Below are 22,951 nucleotides of genomic sequence, written 5' to 3' on the forward strand. Positions count from 1 at the left end.
CTCAAATTTTGCCTGCATGATGCTAATATATTGTAGTTGATTGTAGCTATTGAGTTGTGACATTTAGCTAGTTAGCAAGCTTGCTTCTCACCTTCGGTTGTCACTCATGATGGCTACCTTTGTATCAATGCGACCGCCACTTACTGACAGTTCAACACAAACGTGCACGTGCACAGACACCGTTAGATATGTTTCTCTGACATCACTCCCAAGCTTGATACTCGACATGTCCGCTGCATGATGTTGTTGCTCGTGCGATAGTCAACTGTGTGCGAAGTTAAAATCCGCTCGGCTTGAAGGAGAAACGTATTTAATAAAAATATTGTTTTTCTGAGGCGTCGCATCACAATTTAGCTACAGGAGGGCGCCACTCCTATTACAACGATAGGGAAACGCTGCTTAGTATATGTTTCAAAACATGACGTTTATTTTTTCTTCAACCGTTCTAACTTTGACCTGGTTGTGTGTTTTAGGTCATTGTCTAACCCCAGGGCACTTCAGCTTCTTGTGAAGGATGGATTGTTTGACATTCTCATATACAATTCCCTGATATACCGTGTATTTCATTGTTTCCGGTAATTGGTTCAGCACGAGTTAACATTTACGAAATTGTCAATGGCATTAGAGGGTTGATAACTTTTCCACACCTGATGAGGATTTATACATTAATGTTATTTATTAAATCACACCATGAATATACTGCTGCAAATCTCAAAAATGGCCGTGCTCAGTTTATTACAACTTACATTCCTAATCTAAATGTGACTGCAGAACATCTAAACTAGCTCTCAAACTTAGAACTTCATGGCTAACTGAGGAATGATTGTGATTCTGCTTAAAGATTATACACATCCTGTACAAACAACATATACACATCTTGTGTTTATGTGCCATCGTGTGTGTGTGTGTGTGTGTGTACCTGAGAGTGCTTGTGCTCAAGAACAGGACATAGTGAGGAAGTGGGTAGATGATGCCCTTCTCAGGAAGCCCGTAATAACTGTTGGAAAACAGCTGGTGTCACCTGTTCTGTAGCACCTGCCGTGTTTGATCGTGGGTCGGTTCTGCTTCTCCGGCAAACAACATTCGATCTCAGCGTTTCAAGGCTCCCACCCAAGCTGTTGCACTTTGCCTTGTTTCGTTGTTCATTGACCAAACTGAAATGCCCTCTTCCACGCGCAGTCACATGTTCAAGGTGCCAGTGTGATGTCATCCTAGCTCCCCAGTAACCCCCTCCCCCTCAGGAGTGCAAGCCACCCTTTGATACTGTATTAGGCTAATATTTGTCACAGGAAGTAGTTTAGGTTGCGACTTCATCCCAAATGCCACTCTTAATGTGAAGCGCCACCGCTGACGATCCCTATTGAGCCCCCTCCAAAGTTGTCCACTAAATCTGGGACCCAGACAGTGATCGGGCCTGGACTGAGTGCGGCGCTGCCAGCCCCTCCACGCAGAGCGAGCCTCTGGGCTGTTGGGACCGTTGACGTCAGCCAGCCGTGCTGCTCAGTATGCAGCACGCGAACTGGGTCAGCTCTGATAAGCCCTGACTTCTTACTCTGCCTTGCAGTGTCTCTCACAATCATAGCAGCATCGCCCTTAGATTTATCTACCGCTGCCTTTGTCTCGGGGTGATGGAGATCACTACCCTTGATCTCCTGGCTTAGACGTAAGAGCAGGTGTTAAGGTGTAGGACTGACCACTTCTTTTGTCTATTTTATAATGCGGTCCAAAGCCATGGGCTAAATCCAGACGTACGCCTACTGTCACTGTGTCTTAAACTGTTTCAGCGTTTCACCTTCTGATGACGATGCAAACGGCGCTCAGACCTCGTTGCCGCACTCTGCTCTAGTCGGACAGTTTTAAGGAAAGAGAAGAATCATGGGAGGACTCCGATTCCCATCAGTCATTAAGCCCAGATTCACTGCATTACTTAGAATAGCAAGTCCAAACATCCCTGGGATTGGATTCATGTCAGTTTAAGATGGGAGGGCTGGTGAAACCCTGCGCCCATTGCTACTGCTGCTGTTAAGTGTGTGCTGTGTGCGGTCTGGTTCACATCACGGTCATCTTGGTCCCAGACACTTCCGCCCTAATATGCATGCAATAGCCTGGGGATGAGGTCTCTCTGCCGTGGGAGGGAGCGTCCGAAATGGCACCTTGGTCAGATGTAATGGGGGACCCTTGGAGATGCGGTACCTTTTATACAGGTTTACCGGGGCCTCTCCGGGGTCTTTAACACCCGGCACTGAAAAGGCTGGATCGTGTCAGGATCTTATTCCTCCTCGCAGAATGCTTACATCTACTCAGACTGGTGGGTGGAGTGGTGAATCTGGTCCTAGACGGCTTGTGGAGAGAATAAACTGGGCCATGCTTACGCACCTCAGTGGAGGTTTTAAGTCAGAATGACTCATTCATCCGGAAATCTGTATCCAGCAGTGGGAGTCTGCTCAGTCCTCCTTCGGCACCTATTACACTTTGTACCATGTTGAAAGATGCGGCTGTGATCCAACACGTCCGTGGACGAACAGGGTTTTTTAAAAGCCTGGTATTTTTATTGAGATGCTTCTTTAGTCCGCTGCTAATGTGCAGTTGTCACGTTTTCTTTCCATGTACGCCACTCTGTTTCAGAAATACTAGAAGCACTTCCTGTAACGAAGATGTGGGGGCACTCGAACCTGTAACTGTTGAAGTCAGTCTGCCAGTTTAGTCCCATCTGTCAGTGATTGGGGTCTTTGGTTTTTCATTGAGCAGCTATGAACAGCTGAACAGGTTGTCATCGTGTGAGACCTCTTTGAGATCCACCTTCCTGATGTTGAAACCTTTCACCAAGGTACTATGTTCAGGTACGGTCACTCAGAGTACAACTATAGATGATACAGTGAGTAAATCCACTCTCTGATGTACTAAACACTCCTCAGTGCCAGTCCTTTATTTGTTTGTTGAGTCCGTTTTGTGCCCTCTGCTTTATGTAACTGGTGATGAGGAAGATAAAAAGAAGAAAAAAAACCAAAATGTTCTCTTCTGCTGTTGTTGGTTGTTACGCCGGCCTGAACAGACGATTATGCTCCACAGATAAGTCTTTCCATTCTCACCCTCGAGGGCAAATCATTTTTATCTAAATGGCTTATCTTATAACACAAGGGTATAGTCATGCAACGAAGGGAGAATTGAGGGATGGGACTCAGGGAAAAAGAGAGAAGGCAAGCAACTTCATAGCAACGTTATGCAACTGGTCAAATATTTGGTAACGCCTCCCTGGAAGTTGAATTGGGATGAAAGGCAGAGAGCGATGTGAGTTTGGAGTTTTGATCTGTCTCTTGCTCTCTCCCTGAGAACAATGAGAACACACAGTCACACTATGAGCTCATGTCAATCTCCCTGGGGAGATCACCTCATACAGGCCCAGCTAGCTCACCAGTGGCCTCAACACAAAAATATGTGTTACAAATTGCATTGGTTGCAAACCTGCAGGTTGTTCTGCAACTCCAAAAAAAAAAACACCCTATTTAGTGTATCGTGCACTTTTTCCTCTTTTTTTTTTTCTTTCTTTTTTAACAAGACAAGAGGTCTGCTGTAGTCCATTATGTCATTTGTAGAGCACAGTTTCTGTAAACTAATTTGTGTGCAGTCAGTTCAGTTAGACTGTTTAATTCATGGTGCATGTCTGTAGTACTGTAGTGGGTCCCTATTTCGCAACTATTGGGCAGAGACCAACACTGTGGGTAATTTGATAGACAAGTGGGCTATAGGGGGTAGACAACATAGCAGGAACATCTAACAGTATCTTAATATCAAAGACCTTGTAAGGAGACGGACCACTGTTTGCCTTCAGAACAGCTCCAATCGTTGTCGGAACGATGTCAGACAGGTCCTACATTGGGATATTACACCAGTCCTCAAAAAGAAAAGCCTCCAGTTCTTTGCCGTATGACAGAGGTGGAAATCTACTTTGCACTCTGTGCTCCAGAACTTCCCATAAATGGTCAATTATGTGCAGGTCTGGTGATTGGGGAGGCCATGGAAGGTGTTTGACGTCACCCTGGTGTTCATAAAACCACTCTTGACGTTGTCTAGCGGTGTGTATGGGAGCATTATCATCCTGGATTATAGGAGCATCATGAGGGAACTGTGTTTGCACCATAGGGTGTGCCTGGTCCTGTAAAAGGTCTTCATACACCGATCCACCATAACAACATTATGGCCACCTGCTTAAGAAATGTGTAGTCCCCCCTTTTGCCACCAAAACAGCCCTGACCCGTCGAGGCATGGACTCCACCTCTGAAGGTGTGCTGTGGTATCTGGCACCAAGATGTTAGCAGCAGATAATTTAAGTCCTGTAAGTTGCGAGGTTGGGCCTCCATGGATTGGACCTGTTTGTCCAGCACAACCCACAGATGCTTGATTCGATTGAGATCTGGGGTATTTGGAGGCCAAGTGAACACCTTGAACATGTTGTTGTTCATGATGTTTCAGACTCTGTCTTCATACTTGGTCTTACAAACTCATCTCAAAGAACTTCTGGTCATCCTCTACATTATAGACATCGCAGGACAGAATACACAACAAAGTACTCTAAGCCACTTGGCTAATTACTGTTTTGCTTTGACTGAACGTGACTTCCTGTGTACAGATAAACAGATGTTCTGTTGTAAACTAAGCATGCACTTCAACCGCCCCGTACGCAACAAACTGCGATGCTCTGTGTGTTCTGACACCTTTCTATCAGTACCAGCATTCACTTTTTCAGCAGTTTGAGCGACAGTCTGTTGGATTGGACCACACGGGCCAGCCTTTGCTCCCCACGTGAATCAGTGAGCCTTGGCTGCTCATGACTCTGTTGCCAGTTCACCGCATTTCCTTCCTTGGACCACTTTTGATAGGTACTGAACACTGCAGACCGGGAACACCCCACAAGGGCTGCAGTTTTGGAGATGCTCTGACCCAGTCGTCTAGCCATCACAATTTGGCCCTTGTCAAATTCGCTCAGATCCTTACTTGGATACAAGTGGTTTCCGAATGGCAGACCTGCTACAAATTCTGTTTGGCCTGTTGTTGCTTTGAAAACTCAGTGTCAAAGTGCCTAATGTGACCTCTTCAGCTGCATTCTTAATTATGATTTAGTTACTTCAAAGCAACACTTCTGTGTTCTGTGTGGTGTTTTAATTATTTTGTCCACCACCAGTACTTTCTGCTGGTAAGATGTGACTAAGTCTGTTCACTAAGGTTTTTCTGGAGTTCCGTCTTCTCAACAACATTGAATCATTTCATGTATACAAACACAGTGAGGTAGACTAACCTTTGTCCAAAAAAACTGCATGGATGCTTTGTAAAAACAAGTGAAAAGCATTTGTTTCAATAGAAAAACATCAGGCCTAAAGTATTTTTTTTTTCTCAGGACAAATCAGTTTGTTCTTGGAAAATCTAAATTACATCTGTTTTTCTGCTGGAACAGAATCCTAGGGGGCCTAAAATTGCTGTTAAATGTGGGAAATGATTAGCATGTACAGGTGCTTTGCCGAAAAAAAAAGAAAATCCACCCATTTAGCTACCACCCCCTCTCCTTGCCTGCATGCGCACACACACACACACACACACACACACACACACACACACACACACACACAGAGAGACACAGAGACACAGACAGGTTTTAATTTGGAGCTGGCGTTGAATCCCCCGCTGAGCCACAACTACAGTTAGTCTGCCTTGACTTCCTGTGATTCAGCCACCTTCTAATCCTCTGACCTGCCGGTTGTCTCTTCCGCACTTCTTACTAACCCCCCCCCCCCCCCCCCCATACACACACTAAACACCACTAATAACCCCCCCCCCTCCTCCTACTAACCCCCCATCTCTGTGTTCCAGTAAGCCACATGTGCCCAGGCAGAAGCCCTCCATTAAGAACACTATGCATTTTTGAGTGAGAGTGGGTGATGCATCCAGTTAACGGTGTCCTTTTCACCCTTGCTAGACTTTGGCTTTGGGAACTTCTTCCAGCCTGGGGAGCCCCTGGCCACGTGGTGTGGCAGCCCCCCCTACGCTGCTCCAGAGGTGTTTGAGGGACAACAGTACGAGGGGCCCCAGCTGGACATCTGGGTAAGATGGCGCTCCGTATGGCGTCCCAGAACGGGACTGTATTCCATCTATAAGTTCACATTATGTTTTGGTCCAAAGTAGTGTGCCGATATTGGGGGTAGGACATCATTTGGATACCTGTTCTGCAATGAGTCATCCCATACTGCTTCTGCTGTACTAGTTTAACATGTTTACCCTTTAGTCGTCTTACCTAGGGCGTGTGTGTTTGGTGGAACAGACCCACTACCCAGTAAAAGTTAGTACACCACGTTATATGTACTAACTCTCAGTGAAGTCTAGGAACAAGGACTGTGGAGTTAATTTAGATCTTTAAAAAGGTGAATTTTCAGAAGTCTGTGTCCCTCTGTGGGACTGGCTGCATGATAATCTCTCACAGTGGACCTGGTGTGTTGGTGGACATTACTGGCAGTAGAGGCTGAAATGCACTTAAAACGAGATTAACCCGAGATAATGCAGGGGAGAGGTTTGTCCCTGAGGACGGACCCATAATGTCCTGGTCAAATGTAGTGTGCCGTGGAGGGAAGGTGGTGCCATTTTGGGACACAGCCAAGGCACTCAGCTTGGAGCTGGAGTGGGATGGAACGTTACAGAAAGATACTGAAGGGGATTGTTTTGGGTATCTGAAGTCCTAAAGTTGCCCTCTCCAATGGTGAGTCATCATCCGTCAGCTGATCTACTGTTTGCTCTCCCCCCGGAGCGTCTCAGAGATAAGTGTACAGGACTGGCGCAAACCAGATTGCCCTACCATCAACATTTCCTTTCAAAGGCCGCCAGAAAGGTTATAAGAGAGAATAGGATTGCCGGGCCCATTTCCCTGGGCCTCCCTATTGAACTGCACCTCACATACATCTGGGGGGTCTTTTGTACCAGACTGATCCGGTTATGTGAGTGTAATGACCCCCCCCCCCCCAGCAACCTCTGACCGTGTGTGTGTGTGCGTGTTTGTCATTGTAGAGTATGGGGGTGGTGCTTTATGTTTTGGTGTGCGGCGCTCTGCCCTTCGACGGCCCCAGCCTGCCCGTGCTCCGACAGCGTGTCCTGGAGGGCCGCTTCCGGATCCCGTACTTCATGACAGAAGGTGAGATGCCGTATCAACTGAGCTTAAAGAAACCCTGCAGTCACACCACTGCTCCTGTGGAAAGTCTAACTGCACCTGCTGCTGGGCTTGGTGAGGGGGTTTGTTCACTGGGATATACCAGCCCCTGGGATTAGTAAGACGCAGATGGACCGTAGGTCTGGACCAATGGAGTCAAATAATTCTGAAAGTGGATGTGATCATTCAGGATTTCCCCTTTAACTGGTTGCTTGGAGTTCTTCAGAATCCACTGTGTCCATCACCTCAGGGCTCTAGAATAGTGTGGCTCAGCTCTGCCCAGCACGGCACAAATATCTGTTCTAAAAAACTGGCCAAAATGGAGCCCATTTTCTGCTTAAGATACTCCAGTCAGAGGGAGTGAGGTGAGCTCCAGTCAGAGGGAGTGAGGTGTGCTCCAGTCAGAGGGAGTGAGGTGTGCTCCAGTCAGAGGGAGTGAGGTGAGCTCCAGTCGTAGGGAGTGAGGTGTACTCCAGTCGTAGGGAGTGAGGTGTACTCCAGTCGTAGGGAGTGAGGTGTACTCCAGTCGTAGGGAGTGAGGTGTACTCCAGTCGTAGGGAGTGAGGTGTACTCCAGTCGTAGGGAGTGAGGTGTACTCCAGTCGTAGGGAGTGAGGTGTACTCCAGTCGTAGGGAGTGAGGTGTACTCCAGTCGTAGGGAACCAGATTCTCTGTTTTCATAACTTAGGGAAGGGCTAGTGACTGCTTCCAGCCGTGGCTCAGATGCAGTGGTCAACAGGCTTTGTTCAAGGACCTTAAAAGTATTTGCTCCGTGTCGATCATGTAGGAGTGTAACTCGAGCCCCCTCGGCTGGCCAGCTGCCTGCGACCCCCTCACAGCCCTCCAGTCCTGTTCCCTCCTCTTGCTTCAGACCAGAACACTGTGTGTAGTTTCCTCCAAGATTTCCTCGCAACATTTTCTGTTCTCTGTGACACGCACACACACACACACACCCCATACAGTAGAGTTCAGAGGCTGTCTGTCTGAAGTGGGGCGGTTGTGGTAGTGGATGTACGCTGCTTCAGGACACGCTGTGCTGTACATCACAGTACCACACATTCTGTGATGTTGTTATCAAAGGAGTCTGGGAGAGGGGAACTGAAATCTGACCTGTGAAGAACGTGTTAACCAACCGGCCCTGAATGCCTCCAAGATGGTGTCATGATGTACTAGAGAGAGATGGAAAAGGCTCAGTGTAGATTCCATAGTGTGCGTGCGTGCGCGTGCGTGCGTGCGTGCACGTGCGTGCGTGCACGTGCGTGCGTGTGCGTGCGTGTGAGGGATGAGCTCATTCAGCAGCAAAGCAGTCATCATAACTAATACCATAGGATGCTGGTTGAAGAGCTGAGATTTCGGCGTGCACACGGGCAGCGCCTGAGCCCAGTGGGCAATAATCCTATTAAGACCCAGCGGTTGATGACGTCAAGGTCCTTGACTGAAGGCGAAGAGGTTTTCTGCAGCAGTAAAGAGCCTCAGAGGGACAAGAAGGGAGAGAAGAGCGGAGTGAGAGAGGCAGCTATAAGGATTGAAGGAGAACACGACAGCGAGAGAAAGAGTGAGGAGAGAGAGAGAGAGAGAGAGAAAAAGGTGAAGGAGAGATTGAGAGGGAAGGAGAAAGTGGGCGGAGAGAATTTAGAATGAGAGGGAAGGAAAGAAAACATCAGGAGGCAGTGAGAGAGTGAGAGGAAACCTGCTGTGCATTCCTGCCTTAGCTCATCTGTTGTTCTTAGCGTGAGTAGTGGAGTCACTGAATGGTCCGTTCCCCGTGGCTGGCTCCGCTTCAGCCAGACCACTATGCCCCCTTCAAAGGAGCGGTTCTGCTGGAGCTCTCTCCTCACTGAAACCAGGGTATTCTTCCTTGTGTCCTGGACACAATCTGAACCACTGTCCCGGTCAGCCGGCGTGGATGGCCGGATGTGTCACAAGCAAATGTGTGAGTCAGGCGGCGAGAAGAGAACTGTCGTCTGTCGCCTGAGCGAGGCCTCACTGTTATGGTGGTGATTCTTAGTAAACTGACCTCCCCACCCCAACAGACTGCGAGCACCTGATCCGGCGGATGCTGGTCCTGGACCCGTCCAAGCGTCTATCAGTGGCCCAGATCAAGGAGCACAAGTGGATGACACTGGACGTGCCTGTGCAGAGGCCTGTCCTGTACCAGCAGGCGGCGCCCCAGGAGGGTGACGTGGGCGTGGGGGAGTACAGCGAGCAGGTGCTCAGGCTCATGCACAGCCTGGGCATCGACCAACACAAGACCATCGAGGTGAGACTGATGACGCCGTGTCCTAGAGATGAGGTAGAGAGGTCAATGGAACTCCAGCGAAACAATGGAGACGTCACGGCGACGCGTGCATGACGGTTGCCGTGGGCGAATGCTTGAGGATTCGTTGACCCCCACCCCCAGCTAAATTTGCTACGTTTAGGCAATTATTTGTATGTGTTTTGTTACACGTTTCTGAATAAAAAATATGAGTTTGCTTATTACATATGCTTGTACGGATGAAAACCCCCAATGTAATATTCTTCTCAACCTCAAAAGGACCATTTGTAAATGTGGTGTGTTGAAAACAACCAAATGTATCAAAATCAAACTTGGCTAATAATTCTATTTTAAGCCTAGACTTGAAGGTTATAATGAACATTAGAGTTGAAAGGTATAATAAAAAAATCATAAACCATTTGACTAAATCATGCCTGTCTCCCCCCGTGGGGGGGGCGTGGCCGTAAGCATTCTATCGAGTTCCAGTGAGCTCTAGGCCGCATTTCAATGTTGTTTTGACCTGGGTGCTAGCTTACTATAGGTTGTATGTCAGAGTACTGAAGAAAATGCATCATGTGTGGATTCAGAGTTGTGTGTCATTGTGTGACTACTGATCCCTATTTCTTCCACGTAAATGAAGCTGATAGCCTTTCTCTTCAACATGGTGTGTCCCTGGCTTGTCCAGTCTCTCCAGAACAAGAGTTACAACCACTTTGCCGCCATCTACTACCTGCTGGTGGAGCGTCTGAAGGCGCACCGCTGCAGTTTTCCTGTGGAGCAGCGGCTTGACGCGCGCCAGCGCCGACCCAGCACCATCGCCGAGCAGACCGTCGTTAAGGTAACGGCAGCCCTGGTCATCTGTTTTCGGCCGCACTGAGCAGACCTGTGTGTGGCGTATGTGTTGTGTGTTGGTACGGCCTTCTGTCTGTGTTAGAGATCAAAGGCCGGGCATTCACCTTCACACCTGGCTGTTCAAAGGAACATGTATTCATGGATTCAGGAAAACATTTTTTCTACCATTCACTGCACTCTGTCTTGCTCACTCTGTATATATTCATCTTCCTTTCTTTTCATTTAATTTCACCCTCTTTTAAAAAAAAATCACCTTCTTTTTGGCATTACCCTGTAAGCGTTTCTCATCTCTCTTGATTCATCTGAGGACCTTCATCACCACTCTTAACCTCTGTCCTTATCTCACTCTCTCCCGCTTCCCTCCCTCTTTTCCCTGCAGCCGAGCTGTGGCTCCCCCCAGGTGGGTCTCATGCCCCAGGGTGTTCGGGGTCTCCTGCGCTCCCCGGCCTTGCCTCAATCCTCTGTTGATGCCTTCATTTTCCCCCAGTCGCCACTCCCTCCTGAACACGGCCTGATGGCGGAGGACGTGGCCACTCCTAAGGTATTTGTCAAACGCACAGCGCTGTGTCACCTGAGGTTCCGCATGCTCTTCTACCGTTGGACATTCTGAGGCACTCAAGCCTGCAGCTGCTGTGTGTCGTGTGTTCCAGTCCCCAGTGGCTCTGTTTACTCGCCAGTGTTTGACAGCTGCTGTGTGTCGTGTGTTCCAGTCCCCAGTGGCTCTGTTTACTCGCCAGTGTTTGACAGGGGAGACACTATAGACAACCGACCCCCAAAACCACATTGGCTGGCCACTGCTTTTCAGTAATGGGAGAGGGCACTCTGTCCTGTCTGTTTTATACTCGTCATGCCGCCCCCTCCCTCCCTCCCTAACGGAGCTCTTTTATTCCCCCAAAACTGTCCCCAACTCTGCGGGGGGGGGGGGGGGGGGGGGGCGTTGCCAGTTGGCACTCAGCGGAACAACAGCACCCAGTTGGCAGAGCGGTGATATACAGACCAGCCCCGGTCCCCTTTACCCTCTTTCAGGACTGTGTGGGACTGCTTCTAGCAAGTTCTGACTGCATGTATCCTCAATGCCACCCTGTCTACTTCACTTCCAACACTGGCCCTGGACTGTGTGACACAGAACATGTAGTGCACTTCCAAGGTATTGGCGTGGCGTTTTGGCCGTGCGTTTGAGTGATGGTTGCAGAGGGGAGGGGATGTGAGAGCAGCCTCCCACAGCCCCCGAAGGCCGAGGCAGCTTTGGCACTGGACTGTCTGCCTCTAAGAGAGGTAGCATGGCAGACAGGGCACAGCTGCCCCTCACCAGCTTACATAAGCCCCTTCACTCAGCCTCATCCTGTCTGTCTGTCTGTCTGTCGCTGGCCGAGGCCACAAATCTGACATGACAGCTGGCCATACTCTTTGGCTCAGGCGTAGTCCTCCTTCCCTCTTATGCACACTTGTAGCCCATGTAGCTTTAAACCCAGACTGTCTCTGCCTCCACTCCCCCTCCCGCCTCCCTCCCTCGCGCTAAGTGTCTGTGTTTATCTATGCCAGCTCGTGACCTTTACTTCCAGCCTGGCCGGGGCTGTAGCGGGTGACTTCACTCCAGACGTCAGCACGCCGCATTGAGCAAGCTGCCATACCTCTCCCTGCTGGCTGCTGCGTTTGGAAACACACAGACCCAGTTGACCGATTCATTGTTTTCCCCGTCTCATCGTCATTATTATTATTTTGTCTTTCTCGTTATCTCTCTTATCTCCTCCTTACCTTCGCCGACTTATCCTTGTAAACCTATCTGTAGCTTGCATAATAAAACCTCAGTAACCAGCAGACTTGGCAAGAGATCGAATCAGAGCGACATTTAAGCGTTATCTCAGTGGGTGAACACTGCTGGGGCCCCTTAGAACCAGGAACTAGGATTACATAACAGGTCCTATGATCAGGCATGATCTCAGCGGCAAGAGCACCAGGACACATGACCAGGATGCTGCCTGTTGAGGCCAGTCCCTCTGCCCCCCCCCCCTTCCCTTCCTCTCTGAGGAGAGCTGTTCCGCCTGTAGACACTAGGAATGGATCCCAAACTGCGCCCTGTACCCTGCTGTTAGTCACTCTAGTCTGGTGAATAATTAACAGGGTGCCGTTTTGTATGCGCGCTGGGGTAGTTTGCTTTGACCTCTCAGTTTAGCATCCAGCCCTTTTCCCTCTCCAGTGGGTTGAGTAGCATGCAACATTCCTGGCCCAGCGCGCTTTAGGAAACTGGGATCAGGAGTTGTACAGTTCAGACCGGAGGAACCAAAGGGCTAGGGTTTCCGTGGCAACCCATCCAGAGGATCCGTGTCAGCGAGAGGTGTGTATGTGGGAGAGAGACTGTGTGTGTGTGTGTGTGTGTGTGTGTGTGTGTGTGTGTGTGTGTGTGTGTGTGTGTGTGTGTGTGTGTGTGTGTGTGTGTGTGTGTGTGTGTGTGTGTGTGTGTGTGTGTGTGTGTGTGTGTGTGTGTGTGTGTGTGTGTGTGTGTGTGTGTGTGTGTGTGTGTGTGTGTGTGTGTGTGTGTGTGTGTGTGTGTGTGTGTGTGTGTGTGTGTGTGTGTGTGTGTGTGTGTGTGTGTGTGTCGCTGTGCTTTCGGCCAAAACACACTTCCTCTGCCTACATTCCAGACTCCCACCCCTCTCCCCCCCTCCCACAGTGTCTGAGCAACATGGGGGGAAAAAAGTGGCAGGCGTTGAGAAAGATGTAGACAGACAGCAGACACATTTTGTTGACGCATCCAGTCTTCAAGCCTTGCAACGGAAGGTGTTTTCCAGAGCGGTCTGCACCGATAAACCAGATCCCATCGATGTGTACTGTGTGGGGGGGGGAGCTGCTGGTCGTGAACGAACAGAGGCGGCATAGTCTGAGGCATGGTTTTAACCTGTTAAACCATGCCCTCGTCCTGTTTCTAATGTCTAATGTTTCTAATGTCTCCATGTGGGCAAGTGGGAAAGTGGCGAAGAGGTGCCTAACTACTATGGCATGATAAGTTTTCAGCTCCTAGGCTTGGGTTCTCATGTTACATGGTAATATAATATGCTCTCTGAGTCAGTGTTCAAAACCAGCTTTGTTAACCAACTAAATGCTTCTGAATTCACTCCAGCAAGCAATTCTGAATTTTTAAGGACCAGTTTAGTCAACACTTTTGTGTTCTATATCATTGCATGGCTGAGGAAACAAATGTTATTTCCAGATATGCTGGTTGATACTTAAAATTACACTCAATCAAACCAAATGTATTTAATAAAGCCGTTTTCACATCAGCATTTGTCACAAAGTGCTCACACAGCCTAAAAAACACTTCTAATCAGCGGATTTGCAGTGGCGGATGTATCGACTTTCCATGGTCGACTCACAATTTAGAAAATAGATTAAAAGACCAATCTCAAATAGTTCCAAACCTCACAGCCAATAACATCTAGTTTTCAGTTTCCACTCCCCAATCAGACCAGTCCCAGAAAGCCCTTGCAAAGTTATTGCTTGAAAAAGGTTTTTTGATAGACAGCATTTTCTCTCTCCCCCCCCCCCCCCCCCCCCCCATTTAAATGTAAATCTATTACAGGAAGTAACTGCTACGATTAACTCTCAGTGGCGATATCACTTTCAGAAGTTTCTGCTAATCTAAACCACAAACATCTTGACTCGTTGTATTCTCTGTGCCAAGAGCATAAATTGCTGGGGAAAAACAAACCATCTGCCGTCAAGAGTTATGTCACACACTTGAGGCCAATAATTTGCTTAATCAGCAGTCTAGAACCGTGGTTCTCAAAGCTCTCCTGGGAACCCCAGTCATCTCAGTTTTGTTGTAGCCCTGAACTAGCTCATCTAAATCAAGCAGCCATGGGCTTGATAATTGTCATGTTGATTCAGGTCTACTGGCACTGGGATACTAGGATCTAATACGTCTCCGGGTCCCAATAGATATATACTATTATTGACCGGGAAACTGCACACCCACGCCTATATGTTGAGGTACGCCCGCAACATTTGAACGCAGAAATGCAGATTTTTGTAACTTCATAAACAAAGTGGAAAGGGGAGGTTATTGATTATTTGCCTTTATTTGTTACCCAGAAATGATAATGTTTTCAGGTGATGTAGGAGTCAAGGGCGCCAAGCTGACCACCACAGAATAGGGTACTGCTAACTGAGGTTGCTGAGAAGCCCCAGTGGGCAACGCAAATTAGCAGCATCGCCTTGGATGGGGGGAGGCATGGTCAGCAGGGATTTTCTGCTGAATTGGGGACGTGAAAGCTTTGTGAAAAAAACATGTATTATCCTGGCCAGCGGCCACACCTCGGGAGCCACATGGCCCTTGTATGTATTTGAAATTAATTTGAAGAAATATATAAAATGTGCCTGACCCATCCTATATCCTTCAGTGTCTGTGGGTATAATTAAATATGTGAACCTGGCATTCCCCCTTTCCCATCCAGGTGAATGGCTGCATGCTGGATCCGCTGCCCTCCACGGTGCTGCGCAAGTCCAGCGTGTCGTCGCCTAGTAACATGATGGAGACGTCCATCGACGAGGGCATTGAGACAGAAGAGCTTGACGCCGAGGATGACCCGGTCCACCTCTTCTCTGCCTTCCAAACGGCCCGCTTTGGCCAGCGCCGACACACCCTGTCTGAGGTCACCAACCAGCCCGGGGCTGTCATCAGCCAAGGTCAGTGCTGTGACGCTGGAGAGTGGAAGAGCGCTTTGGCAGACATAAGGGTCATATTATGGTCTATTGATCTGCTAAGCCAGCGAGGATTGTGGGACTGTTTGCTGTTGAGTGGTGAAAATGGGTTCTACTACAGTCCAGATGGAGGGTTAATTTAAGGAAACCGCAAACATTTATTTACACGTGTATTATTCAAGAATGGCTATTGTATGTAGTTGGCACGATGGATGGATTGATCCGGAGGGATCTGTTTATGTATCATATCTCGCTAAGTCTGTAGTGTTTCCCGGCCGTACCGCCTCACCCAGGCAGATCGGTGAACCCGGATCACAGCCGTGTCCGATCCGCCAGTGGTACTCTCAGTGAAGGCTTGCTTTTCTTCTGACGTCGCCATAAAACCCACAGGTAAACTGTTCACCATGGGCCACAACCCGTCCCTGGGCAGCGTGGACTCTGACACGGGCTATGACAGGGGCTCTGTGCACAGCGACCTGAGCCTGCTGGAGGACGCCCCGTCTCTCAGCGAGGTGGTCCTGGCCAGCGCCCACGCCTCGGGGCCCCACGTGGCCCAGGGCCCCTTCGTGAGCCAGCGGCCCCCTAACCCCGCCACGCAGGCCCTGAGCTCCCAGAGGAGGGAGGCCCACAACCGTTCGCCCATCAGCTTCAGGGAGGGCCGCCGCGCCTCCGACACCTCCCTCACACAAGGTGAGTTCCACTGTTGGTTCTCCGTCATGATCGCTGTCTCTCTTCGTCTTTCTTTCTCTCCATTTTTCTCTGTCTGTGCGAACGTCTCAACACGCCCCGTGTGGCTGGGAGCCGTAGTTGTGTACCATATTACCAGGAAATGGGATGTAATTTGAGAAACAGTAACAAAAATAATCAGATCTCCAGCCGTCTTGCCCGCCCTCAGCCCGTGGGCGTTAGGACCCTGAGAGATGCCTTCACACAGACCCCCTGTGAGCCACAGCTCATTCACACTGCTGCGCACACGCTTAAAATCCCATCTCCCTCTCACATATAAATGGATGTATAGTTCTCTTCTCCTTTTACCCGCCTCTGTCTTACGATTCTCTCCCTCAATGATGATTCATTTTGTGAATCGGTCTGCGCTTTTGAAGGTTCGACTCACAGCTCTGTTTCATCCTGTAGCGGCATCAGAAGCCTGTGAAGGAACCATCAATTACTAGAGAGCTTAAAACCTACTCTGTATTCCTATAGACACACACAAACACACGGTATGATGTGTAGGTGTGCCCCCCCCACCCCCCCCTTATTTCAACTGTCTCTCCAGTCTGCATGCGCGCACAGACACACACAGCAGGAGCTGAGATTCACCAGAGACCTGCTTCTTTCTAGTGGCTGCTTGAAACGTCAGTGAATCAGTGGCAGGGAGCTGCGTGCTGCTGCAGAACACGTCACTGTTCTTTTTATAGCCCCATCATTAGAATGAGTCAGGTCCCATAGTTCATGCAGTCAGGAACAGTCACCCAGCCTTTAGAACACACGACCACACCACCCACCCACCCACACATACACACACAGACTTGTGACTGACTTTATCACTCAAATTAATATTTGGATGGCAGGAGACTTCCTTCAGCCAAACAAATACTGAGGTTCTGGTTGTTGGAGCTTTTGAAAGCCGGTAGAGAGAAGCTGGCAGCTGTTATATTCTCTGGCACTATATACAACCCACCTAGGTATGATTTTAGATGGTCACCTACATTTTGAGGACCAAATCGGCGAATTTCCCAAGTTTCAGCTTTTTATTACTTAATATTTAGAAAATGTGTGTTTCTCTGCAATACAATTCATTCTGTGTGCTAATAAAGACCGGGAGGAGAGCCCATACTATGGTGCACAGATTGGTTGTCTCCTTGGTTAGGGATTGATTTTATGAAGCACTACATGGCCTTGCAACCAGATAGGGCTGACATGATTTTCTGTGTCTAGTTGGCCCTTCAGATCCTCTGGCACTGGCCTTTTAGTCGTTACAAAGGTCAGAACCGAACAGTTTGTAAGGCTGCATTCAGCCACTATGTTCCTGCTCTTTGGAACATTTGCTGGGGATCTGAGGGCCTAAGACGCATCTAAGACTTCATACTTTTTAAACCGTGCTTTTAGTGGGGGTTCTCTTGTTGCACATTTTATTATAGCATGTTTTATTTGTTTACATTGATGCATTCCTTTTTTTGTTAAACTTTTTTCATTTGCCTAGTTGTTTAAACAAAGAAAATAAAAATGTGTAATTTGTTAAGCACTTGGTAAACGCTGTGATTTTTTTTTTGTAACTTTCATTTACATTTCATTTTGGATGGGTGAAAGTGACCCGGCTGTAACGGTTAATTGGAATACTAAAACATGCAATGCTGCCTTATCAGGCCTGGTGAGACCCTGACCACCCCACTCTGATTGTTGCCAGGTCTAGTTGCTTTCCGGCAGCATCTCCAGAACCTGGCGAGGACCAAAGGCATCCTAGAGCTGAACAAACAGATGTATGAGCAGATGGGCTCTGGTGAGGACCCGTCCTCCATGGGGGTCCATGGGACCCACGCACCCCTACAGAACCTTCTAAACCCCATGCTGCAGGTCAGTACCAGCATCAGTGTCGGGATAGGAGGGGACAGACACAGACCACCCCCCCACCCCGAACAACAGCACCTCCACTGACCTCACCCGGGTTAGCCTCCAAGCCACTGATCCACAGACAAGGCCCGTTATGTAATAGTTGGTCCGGCAGAGAGGCAGCCAATTGTCCCCTTGTTGACTGTCAGTCAGCCCCTGGTGCTACAGAGTGAATACAGCCATTGTTTGTTGCGGGGATACTCCTGACCATAGTAGTGGCTGGTGCCCAGTCCAAAGAGGAGTGAAAGAGAGGGGAGGGGATGAGGGGGAGGGGATGAGGGAGGTATTAAAGACTGTATGTACGAGTGGAGTGCACCGGCTTTATGTACGAGTGGAGCGCACCGGCTTTATGTACGAGTAGAGCGCGCCGGCTTTATGTACGAGTAGAGCGCGCCGGCTTTATGTACGAGTAGAGCGCGCCGGCTTTATGTACGAGTAGAGCGCGCCGGCTTTATGTACGAGTAGAGCGCGCCGGCTTTATGTACGAGTAGAGCGCGCCGGCTTTATGTACGTGTAGAGCGCGCCGGCTTTATGTACGAGTATATGCGCGTTGAACCTCTGTGTGCGTATGCAGTCATGAACTCTGTTTTGTGTGTCCAGGGGGAGGCATCTAAACATGACGATAACCTAGCTTTATACCAGGGTGGAGCCCAACCTCTACTATCCCGAAGACAGAGCCTGGAAACACAGTACCTCACACACAGACTACAGGTACCACTGTCTGGCATTTCTTCATATAGACATGAATACATGTTAAACTACAATAACAACTAATGACATGGCACTTTTTCTGTCCATGTTAATGGATGGTCACCCAGGTTAACCGCCCCTTCGGATTGCTCATTTGATTCTTTGTATATCCACTCTGTCTATCTTGCAGAAATCTGGTGGTATGACTAATGTGAGTCCTGCTAGCTGTCAGCTCTTCTGTAAGGAGAATCCTCGAAGTCTGGAGCAACAGTTACAGGAGCACAGGTAGCTACGCATTTAGACGCTTTATGACAGCAGATACCTCAGATATATGACCTCAGTTACATTATTAGACACTATATGATCTCAGATACACACCCTATTAGACACTATATGACCTCAGATACACACCCTATTAGACACTATATGACCTCAGATACACACCCTATTAGACACTATGGGACTGCCTGTACATACCCCATTAGACACTATATGACTGCCTGTACATACCCCATTAGACACTATATGACTGCGGATACCTCAGATGCACTATTAAACACCAAATGACAGCCGGTGCTTCCACCATCTTTTTCCAAGTTGTTTCTATAACCTACATTTTCAGGTTACACCAGAAGAGGATGTACCTCCAGAAGCAGTCCCACCTACATGCCTATTTTAACCAGATGCAGATAGTGGAGGGTTCCTATCCGGGGAACCCAGGGGCCCCTCCACAGCAGCAGGGGCCCATGGCCGGGTCCCACCACCAGCAGCAGCAGCAAGCCAGCTCCCATTCTTCACCTCCCTATGCCCACTCCCAGGCCCTCAGCCCCTTGATGGAGCCCAGTGGAGACCTGGTCTACGACCCCTACATGGTCCAGCACTACCCCCACTCCCACCTCAGCCCAGGACTCATGCTACAGAACCAATCCACGGAGGCCCTGGGCTACAGTTACCATCCGCATGACCTGTCCCCATCCCCCCATGAGGCACTTTATCCAGAGCAATACGAGTTCACCCTGGACGCCCGGCAGCCGCCCACCCCCGGCCCTGGGGAGGCCCCTGGGGTCGGGTACGAGGGGCTAGCACTCCACACCGAGCTCCAGGGCTCCTTTCTGGACGGCGAGATGATGGAGACTGTAGACTCACAGCATGGCTTTGTACTGGTGAACTGAAGCCGGTAGGACTGCGGGGTGAAATCAGTATTACCGACAGTTGAGAACCTACACAGCATTACAGTATGTCGTAGATGTGGTGGAGTTGGTTTCGGGGTCAAGGTACCGGGGATTAGGAACATTTTCTATCAATGAACACGTTTTTTTTTCTTCTTTAAGTTGTGGTGAACCAACCTCAAAACCTTTCTACCAAAATCCTCCCTACCTCCTTTCTGCCCACGCCTCTGCTCCCACCGGCCACATGCCAGGACCAGACCGGGTTCTGCGCGCCTCAGAGATGGTGTGGCAGCCTGCCTGGCCCGGTGTTTGCAGGCAGAAGTTGCCACGATGGACGTGTCGCGTGTGAAATGACACCGCTCCACGGGAACACAACTGCCTCAAAGCTACCTACCGCCACAGCAGCTCGCTGTAGAGCCCGGGCGGTGCAGGAAGACGTAGCACAGTTAGAACGTTTCCGGAATATGTGCGCAGCGGGATTTGGCTTGCCAGAATGCACAAACTGAAACACTATTTTGTATTGAAATAGGATCACTTTCTTGAAAACACATTGTGTGTTTGAAGTAGTGAAAAGAAATCGAACAAGAGACGAAGTATGAAATTAATGCGCGCTTGATAAGTGCAGTATTAGTCAATATTTTAATGTGGCAATATTGAAGCAATATATCGTGGGAGGGAAAGCCGCAAATTGCTTTTTCCTCAGTAGAACGTAGTAATCACATGAGATTTTCCGGGAGAATTCTGGTTTGATGACTCATTTCTAATACGTCAACAGAGACAGCTCATCCCCCCCAGAGACCATGATGATGTAATCAGGAGATAATCCCCCAACCAATCCCATCACTCCGGGTAAAAAAATAAATAAAAGAGGAGAAATCTAATCCAATCAATAGCAAATGAAAAGAAACATGATTTTTTTTTTTTTGCCATTTTGCTTCTTTTTTTTTTTTTTATTGGGTAGATATAAAATTACTAGTATGTGAGGCTCTTTGCTCCAAAGGAAGGAGTCAGAGACCCCAGTCAAATCAATTGGTTGCACTAGTGTTGAGTTAGTGGTGAGGGTTTTATCTCCAGATTGCGTCCTTATACTGTACCTTTGGTATGCAGCTGATGGACCTAATAGTGTTGATACCTGAAACAACTAACATTCGGAGTTTAAATAACTCTAAATACCTTCTGGGTTTTTGAAGGAATGTTTTTCTCTAACTGAAAAAAAAAAATGTGTGGACAGAACGTTAGTCACCGACTCTGGATTAATTTAGTCAGGTTTTACCATGGCGCTCTACTGCAACAATCTTAGGATGGAAGGAGACGTTTTACAGCACTTAAAACTATAAAATCTACTTGAAGAATACAGATTTCAGAAAAAATATGTACAACTTTTCAAGGAATAATAGGATGAGAATAACAAATTGGTCAAAGCATAGTCTGAATCCCAAACTATAACCTATTCCCTAGCTAGTCCACTGCTTAAGGGCAGAGCCCTATATTTCCTGGCCTTAAGTAGTGTATAATATAGGGAATATGGTGCCATTTGGGGCAGAGGCAAGAAATGGACTAGATTACAGGATTGTTTGACTACTGGAGCACTTTTAGAAGGTCAAAAGGAAATGTATGGGGAGGTGGAGGTAGTTTAGCCTAGTCTGCTGCTTCCCTGGGAGACTCAAACAACAAACAAAAGAAAGGGTCCCATTTGGCAGCCTTTTTTCCCCAGTAAATGGAAAAAATACATTGTGTTTTTTTTTTTTTTTTTAAAGAAAGACCAGAGAGAATAACACTTTATTGGTTGTTCATTGTGCTTTGTACAAATTAGGGGTTTAGTGTGTTCTCAAGATCAGACACAGTTTTCAGCGTGACTAGTGTTCAGTGTGTGCCTTTTACTTTCCATTTAAAATTTGAATATAGCATTAATTTCTGGTTTTAATTCCGTTTAGTTTTTATTTTATTTTAGGGTGTCCAGAAATAAGTAGACCCAGGTTTTACCAAGGTACTAAACCAAAGTCCCCTCAGAAGTGTCCCTGTACAACCCCACCATGTGGAGTTTGGAGCTTCTTGGTTTTAGCTTCTTGACAGTTCTTTTTTGGTCAATCAGTATATGCCATTTAAAAAGTATTATAGCAATATTTCTCAGTAATAGTTGAAGATATTAAGAAAATATAGAAGATTAGTAGTGGATGTGTTTGAGTATCATAATTGCACCTCCTGCTGACAAACACCGTCTTTAGAAAATCAAATTTTATATTTACCTTCATTGATGTTGACCACACATAAGCTAACTTGCTGTTGAGATTAAAAAGGTTTATCGAACCGTATGCGTCTGACTATTTCTTGATCTGGGTCTATGTACCGTGTCGTTTTCAATGCTATGACAAACGTCTGTACGTCTGTGGTTGAATCTTAGGCAGGGTCATACCATAAAACATGACTTGTATTTCATAACAGCAGACCATAAAAAGGACATCAGCTGGTCCTCCACAACGCAAAACAACTTATTGGAAGGGTTTCACGCAAAACATCCGAGGTCTCACAAAGGCATTCAATTATAAGTTATTAGCTTTTTGATACACGCTTCTTCAGGTCACCTGGACGTTGTAAAGCTGTAAAGGGGGTCAGAGGTTAAGCATTATTACTGACTTGATACAGGGGTTACTGTTAATGATGATGTGTCTGTTGTGTCAGTGGCACAGCTGGATGTGTGTTAATGGTCTAAATGTCTGGAGTAATGTTTGCACCCACACGTGCAACTCTTCAGTGATTTCTAGGGTGTGGAGGAAACCAGGGGCGACATTCATACAGCCGATCCAGGACCGGTACCCCTGTCTGTATGATAGTAACACGATACGGAAGGCCAAAGTGTTTTGGATCAGTTGTATGGTGAGACGCTTCGTGTATAGATTGTGCTTTTCTAGGTCTGACTGGAGTATGTTTGTTTTTTTAAAGACCTCCGCGTTACTGGAACCTACACACCCTTACAACAGGATCCACCAGAGGAGTCCTACTTCTAACTGGACTAGTTCCCATTCCCATCGGCGTCTGTCTTGGTTGCTAACGTGATTGTTGTCAACACAAACACAAGCGTTATTGCGTTAGAGTTTATCGGATTAGTCCAATCATAGCCCACATTTCTTGGCTGGTGCCCCTGCTATTGGCTATCTGGGTATGGATCAGCTGATGCGGCTCCCAGCAGCTGAACTGACAGTGAACCTAGAGAATACCCATTGTTGCACTGGTCTCCATTTCTTCTACTGAATCTTCCTGTAGTAGACTAGAGCGCAGTTGAAGTCATAGGTTTCTGCAGAGCTCCAGAGAAGTGGATGATGAGGGTTGATTGTCCCACTTTTTGCTAATGTGTGTATTTCTCAGCACCAGCCTATAGTATTTTGCAGGACTCCTCAATATTAAAAGGCAACCCAAGATGCAATTTGACTGTCCTCATCCTCGCCGTATTACAAGATTGAGCTTGAAGATGTCAAATGATGTGCAATTGTGA

At 47.9% G+C, this 22,951-nt stretch overlaps 1 protein-coding gene across 1 annotated transcript in view; it reads left to right on the forward strand.

Moving 5' to 3' along the window:
* sik2b (salt-inducible kinase 2b) overlaps window positions 1-21,768 on the forward strand; it is a 50,021-nt gene extending 28,253 nt beyond the window's left edge. The window contains exons 5-15 of the mRNA XM_029121491.2: window positions 5,969-6,093; window positions 7,048-7,171; window positions 9,219-9,445; window positions 10,128-10,280; window positions 10,674-10,835; window positions 14,746-14,977; window positions 15,383-15,682; window positions 17,400-17,566; window positions 18,203-18,313; window positions 18,483-18,577; window positions 18,915-21,768. Of these exons, the coding sequence (XP_028977324.1) occupies window positions 5,969-6,093; window positions 7,048-7,171; window positions 9,219-9,445; window positions 10,128-10,280; window positions 10,674-10,835; window positions 14,746-14,977; window positions 15,383-15,682; window positions 17,400-17,566; window positions 18,203-18,313; window positions 18,483-18,577; window positions 18,915-19,464 (2,246 nt within the window). The 3' untranslated portion in view covers window positions 19,465-21,768. The remainder of the gene's footprint in view (window positions 1-5,968; window positions 6,094-7,047; window positions 7,172-9,218; window positions 9,446-10,127; window positions 10,281-10,673; window positions 10,836-14,745; window positions 14,978-15,382; window positions 15,683-17,399; window positions 17,567-18,202; window positions 18,314-18,482; window positions 18,578-18,914) is intronic.
* Window positions 21,769-22,951: the final 1,183 nt, after the last annotated feature.

The sequence above is a fragment of the Esox lucius genome, chromosome 1 (genome assembly GCF_011004845.1).
Source record: "Esox lucius isolate fEsoLuc1 chromosome 1, fEsoLuc1.pri, whole genome shotgun sequence".
NCBI classification, from domain to species: Eukaryota; Metazoa; Chordata; class Actinopteri; order Esociformes; family Esocidae; genus Esox; species Esox lucius.